The sequence below is a fragment of the Drosophila guanche genome, unplaced genomic scaffold (assembly GCF_900245975.1).
Source record: "Drosophila guanche unplaced genomic scaffold, DGUA_6, whole genome shotgun sequence".
Taxonomy (NCBI): Eukaryota; Metazoa; Arthropoda; class Insecta; order Diptera; family Drosophilidae; genus Drosophila; species Drosophila guanche.
Genome location: NW_022995743.1, coordinates 11,750,850 through 11,775,404, shown reverse-complemented (window position 1 = coordinate 11,775,404; position 24,555 = coordinate 11,750,850). Strand labels below are relative to the sequence as shown.

The window sequence follows — 24,555 nt, the reverse complement described above, 5'->3', positions numbered from 1 at the left end:
ATTATGCGAAATGCGTACTTTGCACCAGAAAGTGTGGCGTGTTCAAGAGTCATGAGATACAACAGCCCACAGTTTTGCTGAACGCAAATAATGAGATATAGAGAAGTCAGGCCATCATTTGTTTGTGTTGTGGTCTTGTATATATTTTGAATATATTGTAATTTTTTTTGAATGTTTTCGCATAACGTTTTTGAGCACATTACAAAAAGATTAGCCTATGTGGTTATAGTGTGTGTTAAACATAAATGGAAACTTACGGATTACTTAAGAGTTTCAGTTAAATATCATTTACAAATAAAGCCATCGATGACGAAATTCTTACTATACAGCTTACCAGCTAAAACACTTAAATCATAGGGCGGCCGGCCAAACTTAACAATAGAACAGAGAAACTTTGTTGGATCCCACGGATTTTTCAATTTGAAAAATGAATATTCCCGGTTGTGGGAGCGCTTAAATCAAGCTGGGGAACAGCTCATCGAAATTGCTCTGCCAGGGAAAGTCCTCTTCCGTGTCTGTGGGCAGAGTAAGGATCGTGGATGTGGGAGAGCCCAGAATGGACTCGTAGCCGTGATCGGAGGTGGCTGAGTGTAGAGACAATGCGGGAGATTTAGCCAATGGGGAAATGGCCTTAATGCGCGGGCAGAGGAACGATTCAATGCGATTGAAATCGCACTCGTCGTCCGAGTCGTCGGTGGCATTCACGACGTTGAGATAGACCTGCGATGGAGACGTCGCTGGTGGCGGACACTTCATAATTACATCTGTAGTATCATCCCCAGCGCTGACACCATCGCAGTAGATCTCCTCAACGGCCTCATTGACTGGAACCGCATCTCCATCCATCACGATGGTTATCGAGTTTGTCTTGGCATCGTAGGTGCCATAAACTGTGTCCGGTGTGGCCTGCACAAGTGTAGCGGTGGCCGCTGCTGAAATAGTTGCTGTAGTCGTAGTCATTATCGTCTTAGTTTTTGTTGGCGCTGCTGTGGCTTGCTGTGAGTTTCCATTTATCTTCAACACCTGCACATTCAGGCTGTGTTTGGGTTCTTCAGCGTTTAGGCCATCAGCTCTATGCCCGCCGGATTCCAGGCGCTCTGTTGGGGTCCCCACCACTGGTCCAAGCAGTCGCTCTTGGTCGCCTGAATCTTTGGCAGCAGTTGGGCCGCACGCTCCAGGGCCAGCTTCCAGGTCTGCTGTGATATCTGCGAGCAGACTTTCGGCCAGTTCTTCAAGTCGCCGCGCGTCGAACTCTTCATCGTCGACGAGCAGCATGTCTTGTAGAGTAGGCAGAGAGCCACAACCTTCCAGAGCGAGGCCATGGTCTTGTTGCTTTTCAGCTGTTCCGTCAACAGACGCGCTGACGACTGTGTGTCCACTGTGTGTGTACCCTGCTGCAGAGGGTCAGCATTGGATGCTGCGGATCCAAGGATTGTGGACGCACAGCCCTCAGCGCCTATGTTGGCATTGGAGCTGTTGCAGGTGATGTTTTTGGCGTGCTGCTGCTGCTGTTGCTTCTGTTGTTCTTTCATCTCTTCAAGTTCCTGACGCAATAGTTCTACTTCCGTGTCCAACTTGTGGTTTTTGGCCAGCAACGACTCATTGATGGACTGTAGACTCTCGCATTTGTTTTGCAGTAATTCCGTTTTGTCAGTTAGCTCTTTGATCTCGTATTCCATTTCCTCCATGCGAGCCTTCTTGCGGTCCCGCGATGTCTGTGCTGCAACGCGATTCTTTAGCTTCCTGTAAGAGCATAAGCCTTAGTATTGATTTTCGTCACCCATCGATTTCCACCACTTACTTTCTCTGTACTTTTTCCTCCCAAGTGAGGTGATCCAGGCGACGCTTCTTGGCCTTGGGCGGCGTAGCCACCAGAGACTCTTCCTCCTCCATGTTGTCGTAGGACGACGAGGCGTAGCCCGAGCTCGAGCGTGTGGGCGAGGCCGACCCCTTGAGCAGAACCGCTGTCAGGGGTGCGGGTCGCAGTTTGGGCAGGGCATTCGTTGACATCGCCACGCCCGTGTCCACGGTTATCAAATAGGCATTCGCGGTAGGTGCCATTTTGTAATTAAACTCAGGTAAAATATTCAACTGTTGTTTAGAGTGCGCAACCTTTGAGAAAGCGTTGCCAAATCAAACTTGCATCGTTTCCGTGTGTTGTGCTCGGGCACCGAATTTTATCTGATTTTTGTTTTGCTTAGATCGTCTCATTTGCCGTGACCACGCTTCTCAGCCTTGCCGTTTTCAACTTCTTCATTTCCTCTGCCTCAAGCTTTTCGAGTTTAATCTCATGCAACTTTTTCATTCACCTTGCAATGGATGTCTCTGGATGGGTGGAAAGTTGACGTGTTCTTTTTTGGGTGGCGGGGTGGATAGCTGACGTGGCTGTTTTTGGTTGGAGACAGTGTGACCGCGGAGTTATCGATCAAATATACCGAGGAACCCGTGGAAATATACCTAATATTATACCCTCTTATTTTCGAAATATACCTTGAATATACCGTAGTCTTAAAACAGATTCCTCGATTCTGATGTACTATTTGATATTACTAGCTTGCAAAGACTTTCACCACTGAAAAAATAATTTGATCCGATTGAAGAAACAACTTTGCTAATTATAAATACTACTTTTTATTGGATCTATGCTTTATGATCTTATATTTTACAAATTTGTATTTGAATTTTTCATTCAAATCACCCCCTCTGGAAGCTCGGGAGTTTTGTCGTCAGTATGTAAATGTATGTAAATTCTTAACAGCGACATATGTTAACTGATATTATTGACAATTAGTGAATGGGCGCGGAATTCAAACAAAGGCTTAATATGCCCTGCATTTGTTATTAAAACATAATGATCCTGGCCAAAACGCTTGCTTTTTTTTGCCTTTTACTTCTTACGTCCATGTTCTGCCTGAGCCATCTCCGCCTTCACCGCAGCAGCCACCTCATAGATTGGGCCCTTGTGCTGAGGTTGAAACACAAAGAAATAAAAATATATGAGTAGATCTAAGGATTATCACCACCTGATAGATACCTTTAGTTGGTTTATATAGAGAGTGTAGGGAATGTTTCCAGTGATCGGATCAATGGCCACAGGCCACATGTCTTCAAGCTCTTCTTCGGTGAAAGTATCTCCCTCCTCCAGCATTAGCTTTCCGAAATACTCTTTGGTAAGATATTTATGGTTTTCTGGATCCAGTACCTGAAATGCCTCGAACAGCTTTTCAGTCGACGATGGCTTCATTCTGTGGGGAGACAGAATGGGGATTAGTAGGCAATTTTTTTACCATAAAGGGTTCCTTGAAGCAACATTACTGGCCAGCCATAAGTATTTGAGAGACATGGGCCATAAACTTTGTTAGCTGCGATTCCCCAGGGTACTCTGTGGACTCGGTGGCTGCAATGACCTCGTTGACTTCCCTCTCAGTCGGCACACAGCCCAAAAATCTGAGAACATGTCCCACATTGCGAGTGTCTATGTACTTATCCCCATGAGTGTCAAACACGCAAAAGGCCTCCGAGATCCGAACTTCAAGTTCGTTGTTCAAAGCAACTGTTGGTTTTGGGTAGTAGCATTCAATTAAGTAGGAGAACCATCCACCACTTACCGCCAATTTCCATGGAGAAGGTAAATTTTAATGGTTTTTAGAATTTTCATACACTTTGAATTTTGTTGTTTTTTGTAATACACTTTAAATTTAGTTTTCTTTTTGTTTTTTTGAGAATTGTACTGTTATGCTGGAGCATACATGTTTTGAATAAAGTTACTTTGACGTGGCATTTTGAGTTTTGAATTCAAATATTGCCGGGGACTGGGAAATCATTAAGGTCCGTTGTGAATGGACATGCAACGTTTTTGCGAGAATATCCCCTCGATAGCAAAACAAAATCGAATAAGACACCAATATATTGTTTCATTGAACAACCGATATATCGATATAAAATCAACAATCCTATTCTGCGCGTCGTGTTTTTTTGTTTTGTTTTGTTTCTGTCCTGTTCGATTTTTTATGATACAAAATAATGAGAAGTGCATCAGATTAAGTTACAAATTGAAGAAATGAAACCAGTTTAGTGATTCACTGGTTTGTAAATTACTTTTCAGTGTAGTTTTATTCTTAAATTCCCCGTACAACACAGTGCATTTTGTTTTGTTTGTCGGTGTGCATACTTTCATGTGGATGTGTGTTGGTGTGTGTGCTTGCGAGCAACAGGTTTGTACTCACGATCGTTGGGCATCGATACTTCCTTGTTCATTTTGGATCGATAGTATCGGACATCTCTAGATTCCTCTCGCTCATACTTGAAACTGAAAACTGAGTTTTAGATCAACAAATTTATCCTGGGGAGACAAATTTCATGGAATGTTAGGAATGGAGGTGGTTTTTGCATTTCACGAGTCGCATTTTATGGCCCGTTTTACTTGTTGTCCATACCTTTCCATACTCCGCAACACACGCTTGTTGCCGAACAACATTTTTAGGCCCCCAGCAACATTTGTAGGCGGTCGTATTTGAAAACGGCCTTGCCGCCCCAAAAATGCCCCAATCGTGAACATGAATGAACGTGTCGTTGTCGTCGACAAGAAAACAACAGAATAGTGTCGAATTCAAAAGAGTCCGTTAAAATAGTCAAAAATATCGTCGCAAACTATTATATCAGAATATTCTGTCGCGGTTTGGTGTTATATATTTCCAGCGGGAAAAATCCAATTGCGTTTAAATGCAATTTTAGTGGAAAATCATAAATACCATTAAACACTTGGAGTGATCGGTGGGCAACTCGTTTTTCTCAGACCACGAGCGTCTCGGCAGGTTTGAACGTGTTTCCAAGAGGTACGCAGCAGCGCTACCAACAACAAGTTCAATCTTGGCCATATTATCACAGTTAGCAAGTGGGAACGCTCCGGCATCTGCATCTGCGTCTGTGTGTGTGTGTGTCTTTTTCGCGCTCGTGTGTTTTGCGCCATTTGGAAAACGCGTTTGCGGTTTTCATCGCCTCAATCCGAAATAAAAAGTCGAAATAAAATGGAAAGTGCTTGTGCCAATCGCCTCTCCGATACTGCTGATCTCTAAACAAACCTGAACAACAACAAGAAAAGGTGCGAACTCTTTCGAAGTTGATTTGTGCGGCCTCAAAATTGTTTATCTTGAGTTGACAGTTTTCCAATTTGTTCCCATGGCAATGACCATTAATTTCCCCTGCAGAAAGTTTATTTATGGGTAATTATTGCATGTTCATCGATGATTGATAGCAATTAGGTGTTGTGTACAGATACTTCCAGTTTTCGGGGCAGTCTGCTTTCCATAATCACGATCTTTCATCCATATAAAAACCGAAATCGCTTGCTTCGTGCCATCCACTAGAGTGCTTTATTTTTTTAGCCGCCTCACCGACAACTCTAAACGTTGATGATGAATTTCACCCATGAAGTGAAATGATGGCTTTTGTTTTTTATTTTTTTTCGTTTTCCATCTCTTGCGGTTGTCCCCGCACCTGCTGGCTGGTTAACTGCAACTGGTCTGGTCGTGCGCCGACTGATTGCAGTCGAAAGTGGCTTGGGGCCTGCAGCAGGGGTTTTCTCTAATGCTACGTGAAGTTTTCGGAAAACGCCAAGACGCCACACGACGACAGGTGGCTGAGCAAGCGGTCGGTCCACCAAGGCTTGAACCACAGGTCGCTCAGGTTGCTCAGCGCCTACGTGCCCCGTGTGGCAAGTGACAAGTGCATTTGGTTGCCCGAACCACCACCGTGCCTAGTGCCCAGCCCTCAACAGCAGACCAAGAGAGTTCTTGCCTGTGGTTGTTGGGGGTTACCTTTCGGTTTTCGTTTGCGGCATTTGCCGCGATCTGGAGGCATGCTCTGAAAAAAACTCGTTTCTCCCCGCCTGTTGTTGATGGCATTCTTTGTTGGTGAATGTCGGTGCTACTACCCGCAGAGTTCCCTCTGAACCGCGGCAGGCCAGGCCTGCTGCTGCTTCTCGTATTATACGTATTTTCTCATTGGAGTACATTTTTCGCTTGAGAGGAACCGAATGTGTTGCTGTCGTGCTTGATGCCCCTTTTTTCGCACAGTTAATTTTCTTGTACGCTGCTCTCTTATTCACTTTTCATAATTTTGTCGTGTCCGTGAGTCAACGTTTTGGATATACAATAATAGTGCTGTGCTCCCCTACTCTGTTCCATATAAATATTTATGAGAAGCAAGCGCCCAGAAACCACTGCCAGAGCTTGCTCTTACCCGCAGCGAACATTTAATGAAAGAAAGTCTTTGAGCAGATAAAAAATTAACTGCGTGCGCAGCTTAACGAGACAAATGTCGTGAAAAAAAACCAAAACCAAAACAATTTCTGCAAGGCTTTACACTATTTCAACTGGCGAAAATCATAACCAAAAAATAAAACATCACTTGGAATGTGCAGCTAAAATAATAATATGGTACTCGTATCTGGCATGGGAAAGTCCGAAGTTGACTCTTTGACAATGTTAACACTGCAGCCGCAGGGGCAGGGGAGACTGAACGGACTGTCGATGGCCTCCACTTAGGGAGCTGCAGTCTGTGCCACAATAATCGTGTCTAGCCGGGAGCTGGCTGGCTTTGGCTTTGGGTTTTGCTTGCGAAAGGAGTGATAGATGTCGGAAATGTTTGAAGTTCACAGTATTTGACGGGTGCCTGGATGGAAACTATTTTGGGAGACTATAAACTTTTAAATATCTTTTGATGGAGCATCAACTTTGAGGGTTTAGTTCTCTGTTTCCGCAACCCACATACACACAAACATTTTATCATTAGCCACTGTTTATATGCATGTTAATTGTTTTGTATTTTGTATTTTGTATTACTTTGCGTGATGATAATTCATGAATTCTCGTTTTAATTATTCCATTTTGCAGCTTCTTGCCACTGCGATGCGATGCCAGCGAATGGGGATGCTCAATGACAAATGAATTAAAGCCCCAAAGCACCAAGAAGCGCTCAGAGTTTAGCTAAACAATCCCGCAACACACAGAGAACAGAAAACAGAGAACAAACACACGAAACGAGTATTGAATTACCCAAGTGAATTATCCAGCCGATCGAATGCAATGGCAAAGCAAATCGTTAGTGGTTAGCTACAGACTATAGAAAAACGATTTAACCCAACGGTGGAGAGGAGAGAAGAGCAGAGCGGATTAAAATGCCAATAATAACAGCAACAACAACGACTATAGCTGGCGGGGGAGCGGCCGTGGCAGCCAGAGGCGCACCAATGGCCAAGACAACAGCAGCTTCATCGTCTGCCGCTGATTACCTAATGCTCCAACAACAACAACAGCAGCAGCAGCAGCAGCACTTTACCAATCACTTCTATCAACAGCAACAGCAACAGCCGCAGCAGCAGCAGCAACAGTTGGCGCCTCTGAATGCTTCCCACCAACACTCGCACTCACATCCACATCCACATCCTGCTGCCAGTGCCAGTGGCGGTGGCAGTGGCGTTGCCGGTGCTCCGGTCTCAACTAGTTTTGCAGCATTTAACGGAAACTCGAATCTAAGTTCTAGCCTGGCAAACGGAAGTGGCAAGAAATTCAGCGACAGCGTTGATGATAATTGTGAGGCCGCTGCAAGTGGCTCAGAGTTGGCTGGTAACGGCAATGCGGATAAGTCTGCGATGGCGCCACCCGGCATCCACCACCACCTCCATCACCATCTGCCCCCACCGCCGCCGCCGGCAGTGAAGAAATCCGCCCCTGCAACAGCGGCTGCCACAGCTGGGAACTCAGCCTCTCGCGAAGATGTGGCCTCGCTGAGTGGCACCTCCTCGCTGAACAGCCAGATGTCGGCGGTGCACAATCAGTACATCGCTGGACTGCCTGGTAATGGAATCAATAATGGAATCAACGGTGGCCCAGCCATAGGACGACCGCCAGGACACCCGAGCAGCATACTGAAAGGCAGCAAAGGTAAAAGCCACTTAAAGCCTAACTAATTTATGGAGAATAACAGGCATCAATCATGCACATATTTAGTCAGATGGATTTCTGTGCAGTAAGCTACTTACCTCTCCTCTGTCTCTGTTTGTTCCAAATCGAATTTTCGTTTACGATTCGCCTCATAAAATATGAATTTTAATTAGTGCTCTCGAGACACCACAGAAAAGTGACTCATATCCGCCCGCACACAAGCACGTGGCCCTCCTACTACACTCCCACTTGCAGTGCCACTCCCACTCCCACTCCCATTCCCACTTGCTACTCCAATTTCCACTCGTTTTCAGTTTCAATTTCAAGTTGAAAATGCACTTGCAATGCCGTGAAATTGATTGCCTCTGTGACGAATGGAAATTACCGAAAAACTGGAACAAAACTGAATGGGAGGGTTGGATTGGATTGGAGCTTAAGACAACAACAAATGTTCCGACCCCTTCTTGTGGGTCTTCTTTCTTAGCTACTTCTTAGAGGACTAAGTATTACACCCTCAATAGAACAGTGGGTAGCCACCTGCTGGGCTGCCAGTGTCATACTCTACTCCCGTTACATCTAAGCCACTTGTCATCACTTTCTCACACACGAGAAACGAGCAACGAGAAACACAAGACAGCGGCCATGGAAGCCCCTGAACCCCAGTCGATCCACTTTTGGCATCTCATTTTTGTGCCAGCCTCAGCCTCAGCCTCAGCCTCAGAGTGTCTCAGTGTGAATTTATAGTAAGACCACAAATTCATGAATGAACGCAAAAGAAGCGAAAAGCTGATTCAGTTTAAAGTCAAACCAACTGAAAAGTGGCTTTTAAATACGAGTAGAGATTCGAGGTGCGGAGGGGTAGCCCCGTTTCTGTCGCTGATTGACTTACTTTATTGGCCCGTGCTCTCGTGGGGGCGTTTGTAATTGCTGGTCTAGAATTTACATAGATGATGTGGGAAAATTACTATTTAAAGCCATCAACTAAACGACACAAGAAGTACAAGTTGTAGGTTGTAGTTTGTAGGTGTGGATGTGGCTATTAGATCGAAAATGTTTAACCAAATTGTCCATATTGAAGATCTTCTGGCTACGATTAAGCACTGCGCTAGAGAGAATAGTATGAGGGGAATTGCTTGCGTGATTAAGTTGTTTTGTGGTTAATAGCTTTGTGAATCTTCAGACAAAGGTCTGCGTTTCAGAAAATAGCCTTATAAGAGCACAAATTTTGGCCAACAAAATCTAAAATTGGTAACACAAGCGAGATCTCCGAACAAGTTTCATCTCATTTTGTATTCAAACTAAACCCACTCATTCATCCGTAGATCTGTTTTAAATATGCGAGTGGATTGGGGAATCGTTTTCGGAAGTTGGGCAAGATCGTGGTTTAGGTTTTATCTGAATCATCTGTAGAGACTTTGCCGCTTGGCTTAATTTCCCTTCCATTCTGTCATACCATTGTTAGGTAAGCGTGGGGTTTTGGCAACCTCTTTTCGGGGGTTCTCTTGGGCAACACCTGTGGCCCAAGTATCTCCTGCTGCAACTCAATTAATGGCAAGGTGATGCTTTGATTAGACACACATAAAGCGCTCCTGGAATGAGGATGTTAATCTGGCAGGCAGCGGAAGAAGTGCTCAAGTCTGAGACGCCTCCAAGTGGTGGCAATGAACCCCTCGTGGACTCAAGCTCACCCACGTGTAGGGGAAGCGGGACTCTCAGCGCACAATTCTGCTTGCTTTTCTTTTTTTGTTTATCATTTACGCCTCATGTCAGAGGCAATTAGCAGGCGGCAGCGTGGAGAACCTTCTGCGGGGCTTTGTCCCTGTCCCTGCATCATATGATGCGATTATTAATTTCTTGATTACGACAGCTAGGGAGCCAGGCAGATCCACTAGTTTATGGCGTGCCATGTAAGCCAAGTTAACGAAGCAGCAAAGCCAATTAGATGCAATCATTAGGTGAAGCACCAAAGAGGGAGTCCGCATCAGCGTCTGCGTCCAAGAAGGAGAAGTATAAGTATAAGGAGTCTTGTCACAAATGACATACAGCCATGCCCGTAGTCTCCGCCCTTTTTCCCTGCGAGAACAAAGACAAAGTTGGGTTCATGCTGGTCCCCAAGTGGGGCACACACGTTGCTTGACTCGATGACATCAATTGAGATGAGCACAGACACTGCTAATGTAAAGTTGCAAGAGGCGTCGCTAACTCCCGAGTACTGCATACGAGTGCAAGTCCGAGTAAATTACAAGTTCTTGTTCTTGCTGCCCCATAATGGAACTCCGTCCCGTCGTATGCTCAAGTGGACAGTCTGTGACATGGGGGAAACTCCATGAGCTCCAGATACAAATGCAGATACAGCGGCAGCTTCAGCTCAAGCAGTCTAGCGGTCTAGACGGGATATCCATACGTACTGCTAGAGTTGAAGAACAAGCGTCTCATTACTGGCTTATTTATGTTTACGTTTACTTTAACATTACTCGGGAATTACACAAATTAAAGTTGGGCCGCTCTTTCACTTTGTTGGGAGTGCCTAAACATTTGAAACATCTTTTTCTGGTGCCTACAAGAAGCTACAGAAGATCTTGCAGATTCCTACTAAAGGGAGTGGCCACAGCTATAGGAAAACTTTGACCCCAATCCTTGGACTCTTGTGTGTCCCCACGATTTCTTTTGAATTCTTCATGCTTTACTACGATCGTGTTGAAAGCCACACGACTCCCGGTGACAGCTTACAAGTGGCAATATCCGAACGTGTCGAACATGATCTTTGGAGTCAGCGGAGTATATCGATCTTGACACTCTGACTGTGTCTGGTGTCTGTGATCGTTTCGAGATCGGTGGAACCTTGAAAGAGTGGCTGATGCCAAAGTGGGTAACATTGGCAATTAGATAATGGTTTTTTTTTGTGTTTCTTTTAACAGCATTTAAGTTCAAAATGCGAATTAAATAGCTAGTTGTGGCCTCAACTCCGTAACGGCCTGGCCGAGTCACGCCCCCTTGCCTTGTTCGCTTTGCCCGCTCTGTGACTCCCATTCCACCTTACACCCCACCTCCCCTTCACTCAGCGTTACGACGCATGCGTAGCTTTTGGTTGGACTTTTGTTTTCTGTCACTGGGGCTCAAAGTCAATGACCGTGCGTACTGCTGGTTCAGCTTTTACGTAATTTGTGTACGCTGTTGCAGATTCTGGGGGATTGTCGGTGTCTGTATGTGGATCTGCTCCAATGGTGGCACAGGCCGCACCACATGTTCGCCGAAAGTCTGCCTCGGTTCTTTGTTCTCTTATGTTGTGTTCTGTTCCGCTGCTCTCTTTGTTTAGAGTTTTGTTGTTCCTGTAGCATGTGCTCGTATCATTATTTTTAGACGTTTAACGAAGCATTAATGCATTCCCCAATTATCTATCAGATTGATCTCAGCACAGAACTGAAAAGTTCTTCGAATTTCTCTCTCTAAATTTGAAATGCAATTAGCCACAATCTGTGGTACCGATCACCGATCCGTGTGTCAATCATTATCATCATCGTTATGGCAATACCTGTAATTATGAGTAATGGATATTCTTTGTTCGGCAGAAAAAGCCTCCGACTTGAGGCTCGTTGCGTATTTTTTTTCGTAACCTCTTTCTTTCTTGGATCCGTTCAAGGCAACATTCTCAGAGGATGAGTCACTTTTATGAGCTGGCCTGCAAGGCATACGATTTGTTCTTCTCTGGCTATCATAATGGAACATCTCTGAGGAAATACCTTTAAGAAAAGATTCACATATGGATCATGGAAGTTGAAACAATAAGAGTAGATTCAAGACCCTATTCCTCTTCTAATATGATGATTCATACGAAAAACAATCATTTGCACTGCTTATCTACACATGAACGTATGCAAATACATACATACGTTTGAAGATATATTTTCAGCATAGATAACAGCAGACAACTAATAACGTAACATAGAATGTGTGGAGATATGCATACCTGAACTGTTTTCAAATTTACTTTCAAGCAGGAAAGATTAGAGCAAAAGTAGGTGGACGGATGGAAAGCAATAGCCGTGAGTGGGTGTGGTTAGGTAAACGTGAGGTGAAGTGCATTCCATTAGGTTGTGCATCCCTAGTCGAACCAACACACACACGCGTACAGCTGTGAATAGTATTCTATGCTACATCTGGCGATCAAATACGCTCCCTCTGCCCTCTCCCTTTATCATCTTCTGCTTGTACAAATATTTACACAATGCAGTGCAAGCAGTGGAGTTGAGAACGAAAGCAGCGCAAAAGCAAACGATGAATCAAAAGCGGAGTTGGGCGAAGGAATTGGGAGGGAGTCAAACTGTGCCGCCAGCAACTTCCGTGCTCGCAAGGAGCAAGAAAATAAAGTAACGCATTTCGAGATGGCACCACTATGATGCTTGCTTGATGCATCACCTTATACATGCATGCACACGTTTTGGTTTATGCAGACTCCCAAGCTTGCACACACATATGTTTTGCATACAGCAGACCAGACTGTAGTTATTTAAGCGTGCACTCTCTCTCTCTCTCTCTGTCAATCTCTCTCTACCATTGATGAGAGCAAGAGAAAGAAAAAGCTAAATCTAACATGAGAGAAGATGGCGCTTTTACCGTTTAGCAGTGTGTCGCTTGCTTCTGTCACCCTTCGTTCCCCTCCCGATTCTACACGGCTCGGAGGCGTGTTCCACTTGCAAGTGTCTGGCATAAATATTCATCTTTCTATTCAAATGATTCGCAATGTTCGTACGTATGTTGTTGAATATTCCCCCTCATTCGATTAGCCCTATTCCATGGGTTCTATGTATCTATGTTTAGTAGTACATGTTTAGTGACATGTATCTACCTTTAAAAGGGGTTAACGATGAGTGGTCTAGAGTCTGGTGACATCGATGTATATTTTAGCATAATTATCATGTCAGGCCTGATTCAATGCTGCATCCAGGTGTGCTGTGAAGTAAGATTTTCTTAGATCCAAAGAGATTTTGCCAGAAGTTTGACTCACTTTTGAGTTTATATTACATGTGAGATCTCACAAACGGTGTAACATTTGGTACATTTCATGGGCCATTCCATCTTTCCGCCTAAAGGAGCCAGGTCAGGCTTGGCCATAATTACAAATTTCTCTATTACTCATCGCCGCATTTAACCAGAGTGGCGAATCATTGCGATGGGAGCTACGACTACCCACAACTCATCCCATATTCATCTCTCTCTCTCTCTTTGGATGTGAAAGTAGGTCATTAGCCTAACTAGAGCCTGCCAGGCAACTGTCGTCCCCTGGCCTGACTGTCCACTGGCAGCACAGCACCACACAAAGATGCTAATAATAATTATAATTCCGGCTTGCCCCAATCGAAAACTCTTTACGCTTCAATCAACCGACGGTAGTCGAATGGTTGGATGGGGCAGTGTGGTGTGGGGGGCGATGCCATACCAAACTATTTTCGGGTGGCTGAGCAATCAGCTCTGCTCTGTGACTTTGATTTACCAATTGCAACATCCTGCATTTGGGTTCATTGAACGATTTGAGGTTGAGTCTAACTAAACTTCTTCCTTCCCTTCTTCCTTGCAGAGAATCTTCTGCAGAACACGTACTACAACGGTGAGGCTGGTGATGGCAGTTTGGGCAGCGAGTGTGGAGGCGGAGATGGCAACCATGAGGATCCGGGCGATGGCCTGGGACCACTGCCTCCTAAATGGGAGACCGCCTACACCGAACGCGGTGAATTGTACTTCATCGAGTAAGTTGAATGCTCTTAAGTCTATATTGTGGCCTTAAACTTGAACGATTCTATTTTTCCCATTGCAGCCACAACACTGGAACCTCCCATTGGCTGGATCCTCGCCTGTCCAAGTACCAGAAGAAGTCGCTGGAGGATTGCTGTGAGGATGAGTTGCCTTATGGCTGGGAGAAGATCGAGGACTCCATGTATGGCATGTACTTTATCGATCATGTGAATCGCAGGACGCAGTACGAGAACCCCGTGTTGGAGGCCAAGAGGAGAGCTGCCGAGCAGCGTCAGCAGCAGCAGCAACAACAGCAGCAGCAACAACAACAGCAGCTTCAACTCCAGCAACAGCAGCAACAACAACAACAAAACCATCAGCAGCAGCTGGAGCAAGAGCAACGTTCCAAGACACCAACGGCAGTGGATGGAACTCATCTTCCTGCGGAGGTTGAGGATGAAGCGCCACTCAAGCTGCTTTACAAGTTCACCCGCAATCCCGCAGAGCTACAGGGTCAGCGCATCAACACCACGCTGCTCAAGTCCACCCGTGGCCTGGGATTCACCATCGTTGGTAGCGACGGAAGCGCTGGCGGCGATGTTGAGGAGTTTTTGCAAATCAAAACAGTGGTGCCCAATGGTCCCGCCTGGTTGGATGGCCAGCTGCAGACCGGCGACGTTCTGGTGTATGTGAACGACACCTGCGTTCTGGGCTACACGCATCACGATATGGTCAACATATTCCAGTCGATACTGCCCGGAGAGAGGGCTGCCCTGGAGGTTTGTCGCGGCTATCCGCTGCCCTTCGACCCCAATGATCCCAACACGGAGGTGGTGACCACCATGGCTGTGGCCCTGGCTGTCGATGGACGCGACTCCGACAAGCAGCGGCGCCTCAACATGGATGGGAATTACAACTTCTTGGACCTGTCAGGCGAAGGGGCCGGCAAGACGAGTGCCAGTGGCAGTGGCTTTATTCTGATGAAAAAGCCGGAACTCTACACCTTCTCGATAATGAAGGGAGCCATGGGATTCGGCTTCACCATTGCCGACTCTGCCTGCGGCCAAATCGTTAAGAAGATTCTCGATCGTAGCTGCTGCACGCAGTTAATGGAGGGCGATGTCCTGCTCGAGATCAATGGAATCAATGTTCGTAACAAGCCGCACTTCTATGTGGTAGAGCTGCTAAAGGAGTGCAGCCAGACGACGCCTACAGCCGTGAAGATCCAACGCACGCCTCCCGACCCACCTGCCAACCCGCTAAGTCAGCTCAGTCAACTCAATCAGGTGGGGAACGTGGCCAAGCTGCGCAAGAACTTTGTGGGCAGCGGTCTCTTCCGCAGCAAGACACCCACGGCGGACCTGTACAGCACCCAAGTCAAAGAGGTTCTCCCCATGCGTCCGAAGACGCCTCTGGTGGACACACGACGTGCCAGGGTACAGACGCCCAGCAATGAGGTGGACGGCAACGACGTTTCAGCAGACGAGACGGAGGCGAGAAAAGCTCTTCAGCAGCACGCTCAAGGCAAGTCGAACAACAGTCTTCAGGAGCTTGACGACATACCCTTCATGGACCCCTATCCAAAGATGGTCAGTCGACTGAGCGAACGCCTGGCCGAGGCCTCACTGCAGACGGATAATGGAGGTGGCATCTATGGACTGCCTCCCAGCATGCAGCCGTTGCCGCTGCCACTGACCCACCACGAATCCTGCTACTGCTACGACTGCCAGGCCCAGCGTTATCGTCCGGGATACTTTGTGCCGCAGCAGCAGTCCTCGATCCCCGGAGGAAGCGGCCAGTACTCGCCCCTGCAGGCGGCTCACATCCAGAACGAGCGAATACAGCGGCGTGTTAACGAGCTGCTCAGCGATCGCAGGCGTGTGGGCTTTGCCAACCTCGATCCTCCGCAGCAGCAGATGCAGCACTCGCCCAGCTGGCGCAATGGAGCCTTGCTCGATGCCTCCGAGGATGCAGACCAGTGCGAGCTGACCGAGGTGACACTGGAGCGTCAGGCTCTGGGCTTTGGCTTCCGCATTGTCGGTGGCACCGAGGAGGGCTCCCAGGTGACCGTCGGGCACATTGTTCCAGGTGGAGCAGCGGACCAGGATCAGCGCATAGCCACCGGCGATGAGATACTCAGCATCGATGGCATCAATGTGGTAAGTGAATGAAAGTTTGACTCTAGAAAAAGTGCTTTGTGGTTATCTATGTATTTCGCACAGCTAAACTCTTCGCATCACAAAGTCGTCTCTTTGGTGGGTGAGTCTGGTCTTCGGGGCCAAGTTACCATGATTCTGCGACGTCGCCGAGGTCCACTCCTGCAGCAGGCTTCTCCACATGTAACGCAGATGCGACGATATCCCTACGATGTCATTGTCAGCCGACATGAGAACGAGGGCTTTGGCTTTGTCATAATATCCTCATCGAATCACTATTACGGCTCGACCATAGGTAGGTTACATTATCAAGTAGCTGAATTGCAGTCATCTTATATTTAACTTGAATCCATAGGAAAACTTATTCCCGGCAGTCCGGCGGATCGTTGTGGGGAGCTGAAGGTGGGCGATCGCATTATAGCCGTAAATCGGATCGAAATAGCTGGCATGTCGCACGGCGATGTTGTGAATCTCATCAAGGAGTCGGGTCTGCATGTGCGTCTCACAATCGGCTGTCCCCTGAAGGAGGGTGGACCCAGTCCTGGAGGCAGCAGTGCTGGTCTGGGCAGCAATACACCACTCCAGGTATCTCCCAGTCAGCTTAAAGCGCCATCACACCAGCAACAACAGCCGCAGCTACCGCAGCAAAACCATCAAAGCACTCAACAGCATCATATGCAACAGCAACATATCCAGCAGCAACTCCAACAGCAACAGCAGCAGCATCAGCTCCATCACCCCCAGCAACTGGAGATGCCCATGTCAATGCCCATGCCAGGACACGGTGGCTATATGGAGCGACCCAGCAACAATATTGCGGCCACTCTGGCCCTTCATCAACAGCAGCCACAGTTATGACTCTGAGATCTACGAATCCGGCTCTACAAGAGCTTTCTCTAGGGCTAGTAGGCGTCCGCGCTCGTGCTCGATCGTAGGGAGAACTGTTTGTAATTAGTACTTCATTAGGTAACCCCAAAGACTGAATTTCGTAAGCCTCTGTAAATCTAAACTCTTTACGAATCTCGAGACGTTTCGTGAATGCATCTTTTATACCAGTTTTTATTCGAAATCCCATTAAGTGGCCTAGGCTAAGAGACATTATCCAGACATTACGCGTATAGGCATATCAGATTGTGAGATATTTACTGCATTTTACTTGCTGTTTTATGTATATTCTAATATTAGATTGTAAATGTAAAAAAAAATCCAATTATGCCTTATATAACCTTTATTTGTTTGTCTGTATGGTCATATGGAATATACATATTATTCTTTACGAATTTTGATCATTTTTTCAGTGCACTTAATTCTGGAAGAAAGAAAAATTGAAAACTTAATTGAAATGCGATACATGCACTCTGGAATGAAACCGGCTGCAGCGGGTTACTTTGATAAAACAAAAACTGATGGCTTCTCCAGTCCATTTACAGGTTATATTGAATTTGAAGCAATATTTAATAATAAAAGTCTTCTCCACGCTCCTGGGCTATCTAATTGTGGTCTGCTCTGCGAGCCCCACGCGAATTCGATGTGGCGGCACCATTTTGCTGCACGGCTTTATAATTGCTGCCGCCTTGTCCGCTATACCCGACTGCTCCTTGATTCCTGGCGCCAGCGGGAGACGCGTGGAATTCACGTTGGGTGACCGTCACCTGATACTTCGTCTCAGTGCAGAGTGCTCCGCGAGAGTTCGAGTTGTTGCCCCTATTTGGAGGCGGGGCTATGGCAGGTTTGCAGCCGCCTTTGGCTCCGACTTGGCCTTTGCCACCATTATTGCCATACGTCTTGTATTGGCACTGGTATTGATATTTGCTGTTCCATGGATCTCTGCCACTCATTTGGAATTCTGCGGAGAGGGGAAAGGATAGTAATTTCACCACAACTCCGTAATCAGTTAACCAACCAGGGCTTTTTATTTGCGTCTGTTCACTTTCAGCTCCCTTACAAAACTGAATTTCGGTCCCACTTCAGTCACATTCATTTGCATGAGTGTACAGAGACGCAGCTTGTGCATAGGCTGTGTATACCCTTTATTGTTTAAAACGTTGGATTCTCTGATAAACTTGAGTGCATCGATCAGCAGAAGGCTTGGATTGTTCTTGACTCTACTATTCCTATGAATACATATATGTATGTATGTATTTCTGTGTGCAAGGCTGCGCTTGTAAAAAAAAATTACTGTAATTTGAGCAGAATTATAAAAGGAGGTCTCGTCGTCCCGTGGGCGCACACTCCATTGTCGTTTCACTCACACTTACAGTGCAGATCCCTTTCACTCTCACTTATTGACATCATTGTTACGTTTCCCTTATTTTGCCGGCGAGACCTCCTTCTATAATTGCTTCATGGATATAAGCAAGACAGAGGATCAACAGCAAATACAGAAACTACGCAGTAGAGCAATCCGTTATTGGTTGCTGCCTATGAAAGGGATGGAGAGCAATTAAACGAGCATCAAATAGGAATTTCTGATGGTGAGCATGGATGATATGGTGTGAGTTAAGAGAACTGCCTGCGACACAAAACTTGAAGGAAAGGAAGAGAAGCAAGACACAAATTCATACATAATTACAAATAAATATGTATGTACATACATATATACAAACTTTGCTCGGAACTTTTCGAGTGGGCAGAAAACGAAACCAAAACACTGATATCGTGATGTCATTTCCTAGTCCCATAAATAAGCTATTTCCTTAGGAAAAACTTACATTTGTTTCATGGTCATTTATTATTCATTACACAGACTACTCCTATTTCAGCTTCTCAGAGCGATCTCCAAACTGTACATAAATATTGTACTACAAGTAGAGGAGCATTGGGGCTAATAAAAGTACTAGTATTGTAGAGGCTTCGTTACAAAAAATAATGCGTCTGTTTAAATAGACTTATGCGTAAAATCGAATATGTGTGTGGACAGCCTATATGGGCTTGATCTTAAAGTGCAGCCCGATGAGCGAGAAGACCAGACACTTGAGATCCTGCACCAGATAATAGAAGCAGCGCAAGCCCTCGGGGTCCTTTGAGCGATTCACGTCCACCAACGAGCCAGTTTTTGAGGTAGTAAACGAGATGTGCTCGTCGCCAATCACAATCTCGAGTTCCTGAAAAAACGCTTGTATCAATACTCTACGCCTTGCAGTCATACGGCATTGTGGCACTTACCTGGCGACCAACGCGATCTGGTGGCGGCCAGGGCAAATCGTCCTCCTGCATTATTTCCGAGTCAATTATGATGCGTTTCAGCTCTTCCATGACCGACTGGTGCACGAACGCCTCTTTGCGGATCATGGTGTCGTTCTTGTAGTTGGAATTGTTGGCGTACCGCAGCTTGCCGTCCGGCCGGAACTCAAACTCGAGAAACTCGTGTCCAAACTTGCCCTTGTGCCCAACATAATAGCGCAAATAGAAGTCCTCGGAAGCCATAACGGTATTATAGCTCTGTTTGTAATATTTTAATTCTTTTTTTCAGAAAAAACAAAATTTTTCCAACTTTTGCTAAAAACGCGGCCAGAGATGGAAAACAATTGTGGGCCCTTCGATATAATCGCGTTATTAGGGTTGTTTCACTATCGACAGCACATGTGTACTTGCCGTGTAGTTACCATGTAAAGACGAGGACATCTTATTTGTATAAAATTGACTACTAATCAATCGGATGAAAATAAATTTGTAGCGCTGAGATCCCTTGTTAGTTAGTAGAATTAGCCGGAACCTACAAATTGAGGAAAATGATTATATTTTCAAAATCATAAAATATACATCGGTATATTTGTTTAATAAATGCTTGGTCACACTGCTATCGATACCACAACAACAAAACAAGGGCCCCGAGTTGGATTTGTGTTGAAATGTAGCTTGTTTTTATTAAAATGAATCTGCCTCAACAAGTAACTCACTAATTGACAACGGTAAGCAGACTCCCCTAACGTTGAAACTAAAGCCAAGCTCGAAATTTTCCCAGCAACATTGTAATCATTGTAAAATTGCAACAAAGTTGGTTGGATTCGCAATTGTTTGCTTGTGTGGGTGTGTGTGGCCGCCGTGGGACTGCGGTGTTGTAATGGCGTCGCGATTTCCAGGTTCATGCCAAAGCGCATGGGAGAGGACGGCGTGCGTGTGACAGCCTCTCGAGCTGCAGCTCCCCGGCGTATCTCGGTCAAAGTAATTTTACAAAAACACAAACATCCATTAATATCAAAAGAGTGCTCTCAGAGAGAGCTCCGTGATGGTGAGAACGTGAGAGCGACAAAGAAGCCCCGAAGTGAAAGTGCAAGGGTGTCAGAGCTCATGCGCAGCAATTGGCGGGAAACCTGAGCACCACGTGCAACACCAGCCCGTGGTCGTCCTTCGGGAAAAGTCGGTCGTGCAACAAACTTGCGCTCAGCTGCCACTCCAAAGCGTTCTCTTTACGAGCGCTTACTTCGGTGGTGGTTTGTTTTGACTGTCCGCCTCAAAAATCGATGACATTGAGAGCAACATTGTTGCCTGCCTCTCCATGTTGCATCCACTCATCCCCATCTACATCTACATCCACATCCGCATCCGCATGCCGATGTGCCCCGCCTAGTAATGCCCTCTTCCTTCGCCTTCCATAATATTCAAAGCACAAACAAAACTCTCTGCGACTCTCGTTGGCTGCCTGCAATTTTTCATCGCTCTCTCTCCGGGTCTTCCAGCGGCCGCGTCGATTCGCTGCCTCCATTTACAACTTTGTTAACTTCGGGCCTTTTGGGTGTGCAGTTGGTATCGAGGACAGTAACCGGGACAAAGTTACTTTGTTGCGCGTTAATTGATTTTTCCGCAATCAGCTTTTGCTTCCTTGCAAAAACCCGCAAGCGGCCATAAAAGAACGGAAGAAAAGAAAGTCTGCCATTAAAAACGGCACTTGAATAGAAGCCAAAAGGTATGTGGATTCAAGGGGACCATACAAAAATGAGATTTGTATGAAAGTAAGAACAGTACGCGTAGACGGGTATGTATCTATGATGCTTGGATGTATGCGTGGGGAGTGTGTTTATGCGTAAAGGTTACTGCAAAAAGTAACTAGAATATAAACATTATACATCTACTGGAACAGGGGTATACGATGGACTATTTATTATCACAGGGTAAATCATTTTTTAGCATGACTATCCATAGAGTATTCCTGTAACATATCATATCAGTAACCTAATCATTTTCCAACTAATTTTATCCATTTCTATTCCATTTCCGTTTACTTTCAGATCATGTAGTTAGACCCCAAAACCCGTCCATAGTAGAATTAGCAAAGAGGCTGAAATGCAAAATTCCATCGAATGAATAAGCACTTATGGATACATGAAACGTTTCACGAAGTAACGCGAAGTCAGCATGTCAACGAACCCCAACTCCAGCGCTGCCGTCAGCGTCAGCGTCAGCGCTAGCCCTCAGCTGCCACAAGTTCAGGCAGCAGCAACGGCAGCAGCAGCCTTTGCCATGCCATGCAACCGTAACCGGGAGAGAGAGGTGGTGGTCAGAGGCAGCTCCTCGCAGCGTAACCTGCTCGAGTTTGTGTGCATCTGCATTGCGTGCATCGCCTGCTATTACAACAGCACCCAGTGCGGACTCGTGTTCGACGACATCAGTGCCATAAGGGATAACAAGGACTTGCGGCCTCACACCCCACTGCGTAATGTGTTTCTCAACGATTTCTGGGGCACGCCGATGCGCAAAGAGCAGTCCCACAAGTCCTACCGACCGCTCACAGTGCTGACATTCCGCTTCAACTACTTGCTGCATGCACTGGAGCCGTTTGGCTATCACCTCGTCAACCTGCTGCTGCACTTGGTGGTCTGCCTGCTCTGGCGTCGGGTGTGCCGGCTGCTGCTCCGGCAGTGTGCGGCCGTGGGCAGTAATGTAACTTCGGCCTCGCTTAACACATGCGCCTTTGTGGCCTCGCTGCTCTTTGCCATTCACCCGGTGCACACGGAGGCCGTTACTGGTGTCGTCGGTCGAGCTGAATTGCTCTCTTCCATCTGCTTCCTGGCCGCCTTTCTCAGCTACGCAAAGTCCGTCGGCGATTCCGGATGCACTCGGCGCACCAATTGGCTGGGGCTGTTCCTCTGCTTTGGCAGTTGTCTCTCGGCCTCCATGCTGTGCAAGGAGCAGGGAATCACCATTGCCGGCATATGCGTTGTCTACGAGCTGTTTGTCGTGCATCAACTGCGCCCGCTGGATTTGTGCCACTTTGTGCTGCGTTTCTTTGAGGAGCAGCCCGAGCAGCAGTCCCCCAAGTCGGGCTCTCGTCGCTGGTCCTCGTCGGCACTGTGGAAACGCTTAACCTTCCTGGCTGGCATCACGCTGGCCCTTCTGGCAGGGCGTGTCTATGTGATGGGCTCGGAGTTGCCCATTTTCACGCGCTTCGATAATCCTGCTTCAGCGGCAGATACACCCGAACGGCAGCTCACCTACGGCTACCTAATCTACCTTAATTGCTGGCTTCTCCTGTGCCCCTCCCTGCTCTGCTGCGACTGGACCATGGGTGAGTGCAAATAATTAATTTAAAAGTGTTTCCCTCACAAACGTTCGTCTTCAAGGCACTGTTCCGCTGCTGGAGGGATTCTCGGATGCTCGCAATGTGACTACTCTGTGCACCTTCCTGGCCCTGGGACTGCTGGTGGCCAAGGCCTGTTTCACACGCAATCTGGCCCAATCGCGAACGCTGCTGATGTGCCTCGGGTGGATGGTGCTGCCCTTTCTGCCGGCTTCCAATCTGTTCTTCCCTGTGGGTTTTGTGGTGGCCGAACGCATTCTGTATATGCCATCGATGGGCTACTGCCTGCTGGTGGCCTACGGCTTCGAGCAGCTGCAGCGACGTTGCAGCCTCAAATGGAGAACCCTGGGGCAGGTGGCACTCGCCGTTTTGCTGCTCTCCCACGCACTGAAGACCCATCAACGCAATCGGGACTGGCGTACGGAGTACTCGCTGTTCATGTCCGGTGTGCATGTGAATCAGCGCAATGCCAAGCTCTACAACAATGTGGGACACGCCCTGGAAAACGAGGGAGTGTACGAGGAGGCGCTGCTCTACTTTCAGCAGGCGGTGCGCATTCAAACGGACGATATTGGCGCTCACATCAATGTCGGCCGGACATTCAACAACCTCAAGCGCTATGCGGAGGCGGAGCAGGCGTATGTGAAGGCCAAAGCTCTGTTTCCGCAGGCCAAGCCTGGAGTCAGCTATCATGCACGCATAGCACCCAATCACTTGAATGTATTCATCAACCTGGCGAATCTCATAGCCAAGAACCAGACACGACTCGAGGAGGCCGATCATCTCTATCGTCAGGCCATCAGCATGAGGAGTGACTACGTTCAGGTGGGATCCCCTTGCTTACTCCGACTTTAGGGATTGTAAAATAATTATTTTCTTCCCTTGCAGGCCTATATCAACCGCGGTGACATTCTGATGAAGCTCAATCGCACTGCCCAGGCGCAGGAGGTGTACGAGCAGGCTCTGCTGTATGACAGCGAGAACGCAGACATCTACTACAACCTGGGCGTGGTCTTTCTGGAGCAGGGCAAGAGCCAACAGGCTCAGGTGTACTTCAACAAGGCCATCGAGCTGTATCCGGAGCACGAGCAGGCGCTGCTCAACTCGGCCATTCTGTTGCAGGAGCTGGGTGGCGAGGAGGCGCGCAAGGTATCCCGCTCGCGCCTGTACAAGGTGCTGGCCAAGGATGATCACAACGAGAAGGTCTACTTCAATCTGGGCATGCTGGCCATGGATGAATCGAGCTTCGAAGAGGCGGAGCAGTTCTTCAAGCGAGCCATTCACCTCAAGTCGGACTTTCGCAGCGCTCTCTTCAATCTGGCCCTACTGTTGGCGGACACAAAGCGGCCTTTGGATGCAGTGCCCTACCTAAACCAGTTGATACGCTACCATGCCTCGCATGTGAAAGGCCTCATCCTGCTGGGCGACATCTACATCAATCACATGAAGGATTTGGATGCAGCCGAGAAATGCTATCGCAGCATTCTTCAGTACGATCCCCAGAACACCCAGGGACTGCACAATTTGTGCGTGGTGTTTGTGGAACGGAAGCGGCTGGCCAAGGCAGCGGCCTGTCTGCAACATGCCCAACGGCTGGCTCCAGCCGAGGACTACATTGGTCGCCACCTGCAGATTGTCCATTCGCGACTGCAGAAAATCAACAAGTTACCTGAGTCGGCTCCAGAGCGGCAGCTCGCCTACGAGGACTACGATCCGCACGAGTTTGAGCTGCCCCAAGATCGGGCCAGCCCACACAAGTCTCGCAAGCGATCATAGCAAAAGCGGGCATAAGTCAGAGCAAAAGGATATTAATGTGTAAAGACGAAAACTTCACTTGACCATTTTATGTCGAGTGAAAAGTTTGGCATTCTGTGAGGTGTTCAGAGTCTGATTAAGGATAAATGCGATATTCCACTATATTCCAGAGTAAGCTCTGCTGTACTTATTAGTTATAAACACTAACATCTGAAGATATTTACACAACTATTGTGGACTAGTTGCACACTTCCAATGTGATGAGAGGCCGTCAAATGAGTGAAAATGGTTATTTATTTTGTAAATACAATTCTATAATTTCTTTGACAGCTAGAATCTTGCATTTACCTTTGCAGAAAACTACAATTAAAAATGTACTTAACGATATTAATATGTGTACGATTAAATGAACTAAGCTAAACCACAACTTTACCATGGGTTTCTCCAAATTAAA

The 24,555-nt window shown here is 47.0% G+C and overlaps 5 protein-coding genes and 1 long non-coding RNA gene across 10 annotated transcripts in view; 2 read left to right on the top strand and 4 right to left on the bottom strand.

The window, feature by feature from the left end:
- The window catches only part of LOC117592567 (membrane-associated guanylate kinase, WW and PDZ domain-containing protein 1), a 30,095-nt gene extending 13,046 nt beyond the window's left edge, over positions 1 to 17,049 (top strand). The window contains exons 1-6 of one of the 5 annotated variants that reach the window (XM_034286447.1): positions 3,941 to 4,085; positions 6,894 to 7,943; positions 13,519 to 13,687; positions 13,756 to 15,832; positions 15,896 to 16,124; positions 16,185 to 17,049. In XM_034286447.1, coding sequence (XP_034142338.1) covers positions 7,178 to 7,943; positions 13,519 to 13,687; positions 13,756 to 15,832; positions 15,896 to 16,124; positions 16,185 to 16,687 — 3,744 coding nt within the window. In that variant the 5' untranslated portion in view covers positions 3,941 to 4,085; positions 6,894 to 7,177 and the 3' untranslated portion in view covers positions 16,688 to 17,049. Of the gene's footprint in view, positions 1 to 3,940; positions 4,086 to 4,105; positions 4,215 to 4,548; positions 5,102 to 6,893; positions 7,944 to 13,518; positions 13,688 to 13,755; positions 15,833 to 15,895; positions 16,125 to 16,184 lie in introns of those variants that run through there. The other 4 variants (XM_034286449.1, XM_034286448.1, XM_034286451.1 and 1 more) reach the window with 4 other exon arrangements.
- On the bottom strand, positions 130 to 2,374 carry LOC117592574. Its single transcript, XM_034286459.1, is given in 3 exon segments — positions 130 to 1,422; positions 1,425 to 1,743; positions 1,802 to 2,374. Coding segments are annotated over 3 exon segments (1,548 nt in total). The 5' UTR covers positions 2,062 to 2,374; the 3' UTR covers positions 130 to 453.
- LOC117592587 (dynein regulatory complex protein 8) lies at positions 2,834 to 3,683 on the bottom strand. The gene is made up of 4 exons (XM_034286474.1): positions 3,609 to 3,683; positions 3,316 to 3,553; positions 3,035 to 3,245; positions 2,834 to 2,965 (listed from the first exon to the last, which is right to left on the bottom strand). The coding sequence occupies exons 1-4, from the start codon at positions 3,619 to 3,621 to the stop codon at positions 2,888 to 2,890; spliced, it is 540 nt and encodes a 179-aa protein (XP_034142365.1). The 5' UTR covers positions 3,622 to 3,683; the 3' UTR covers positions 2,834 to 2,887.
- Positions 17,050 to 17,444: 395 nt separating the features above from the next.
- Positions 17,445 to 17,820, bottom strand: LOC117592588. Its single transcript, XR_004574554.1, has 2 exons — positions 17,733 to 17,820; positions 17,445 to 17,675 (listed from the first exon to the last, which is right to left on the bottom strand). It is a non-coding gene; the product is annotated as an uncharacterized LOC117592588 (long non-coding RNA).
- Positions 17,821 to 18,536: 716 nt separating this feature from the next.
- LOC117579149 (protein mago nashi) lies at positions 18,537 to 19,363 on the bottom strand. Its single transcript, XM_034264910.1, has 2 exons — positions 18,995 to 19,363; positions 18,537 to 18,933 (listed from the first exon to the last, which is right to left on the bottom strand). Exons 1-2 carry the CDS (start codon positions 19,253 to 19,255, stop codon positions 18,751 to 18,753), a joined length of 444 nt encoding a protein of 147 aa, XP_034120801.1. The 5' UTR covers positions 19,256 to 19,363; the 3' UTR covers positions 18,537 to 18,750.
- Positions 19,364 to 19,635: 272 nt separating this feature from the next.
- Positions 19,636 to 24,492, top strand: LOC117578774 (protein O-mannosyl-transferase Tmtc3). The gene is made up of 4 exons (XM_034264480.1): positions 19,636 to 19,740; positions 21,058 to 22,334; positions 22,390 to 23,171; positions 23,235 to 24,492. The coding sequence occupies exons 2-4, from the start codon at positions 21,185 to 21,187 to the stop codon at positions 24,120 to 24,122; spliced, it is 2,820 nt and encodes a 939-aa protein (XP_034120371.1). The 5' UTR covers positions 19,636 to 19,740; positions 21,058 to 21,184; the 3' UTR covers positions 24,123 to 24,492.
- Positions 24,493 to 24,555: the final 63 nt, after the last annotated feature.

Coding starts and splice junctions, on each gene's coding strand:
- LOC117592587 (XM_034286474.1), bottom strand. Junction 3,246..3,315: donor CAAATACTTATGGCTGGCCA/GTAATGTTGCTT, acceptor GTCTCCCCACAG/AATGAAGCCATCGTCGACTG. Junction 2,966..3,034: donor TCTATATAAACCAACTAAAG/GTATCTATCAGG, acceptor TTTCAACCTCAG/CACAAGGGCCCAATCTATGA.
- LOC117579149 (XM_034264910.1), bottom strand. CDS start 19,255: ATGGCTTCCGAGGACTTCTATTTGCGCTATTATGTTGGGCACAAGGGC. Junction 18,934..18,994: donor CAGATCGCGTTGGTCGCCAG/GTAAGTGCCACA, acceptor GCGTTTTTTCAG/GAACTCGAGATTGTGATTGG.
- LOC117578774 (XM_034264480.1), top strand. CDS start 21,185: ATGTCAACGAACCCCAACTCCAGCGCTGCCGTCAGCGTCAGCGTCAGC. Junction 22,335..22,389: donor CTGCTGCGACTGGACCATGG/GTGAGTGCAAAT, acceptor TTCGTCTTCAAG/GCACTGTTCCGCTGCTGGAG. Junction 23,172..23,234: donor TGAGGAGTGACTACGTTCAG/GTGGGATCCCCT, acceptor CTTCCCTTGCAG/GCCTATATCAACCGCGGTGA.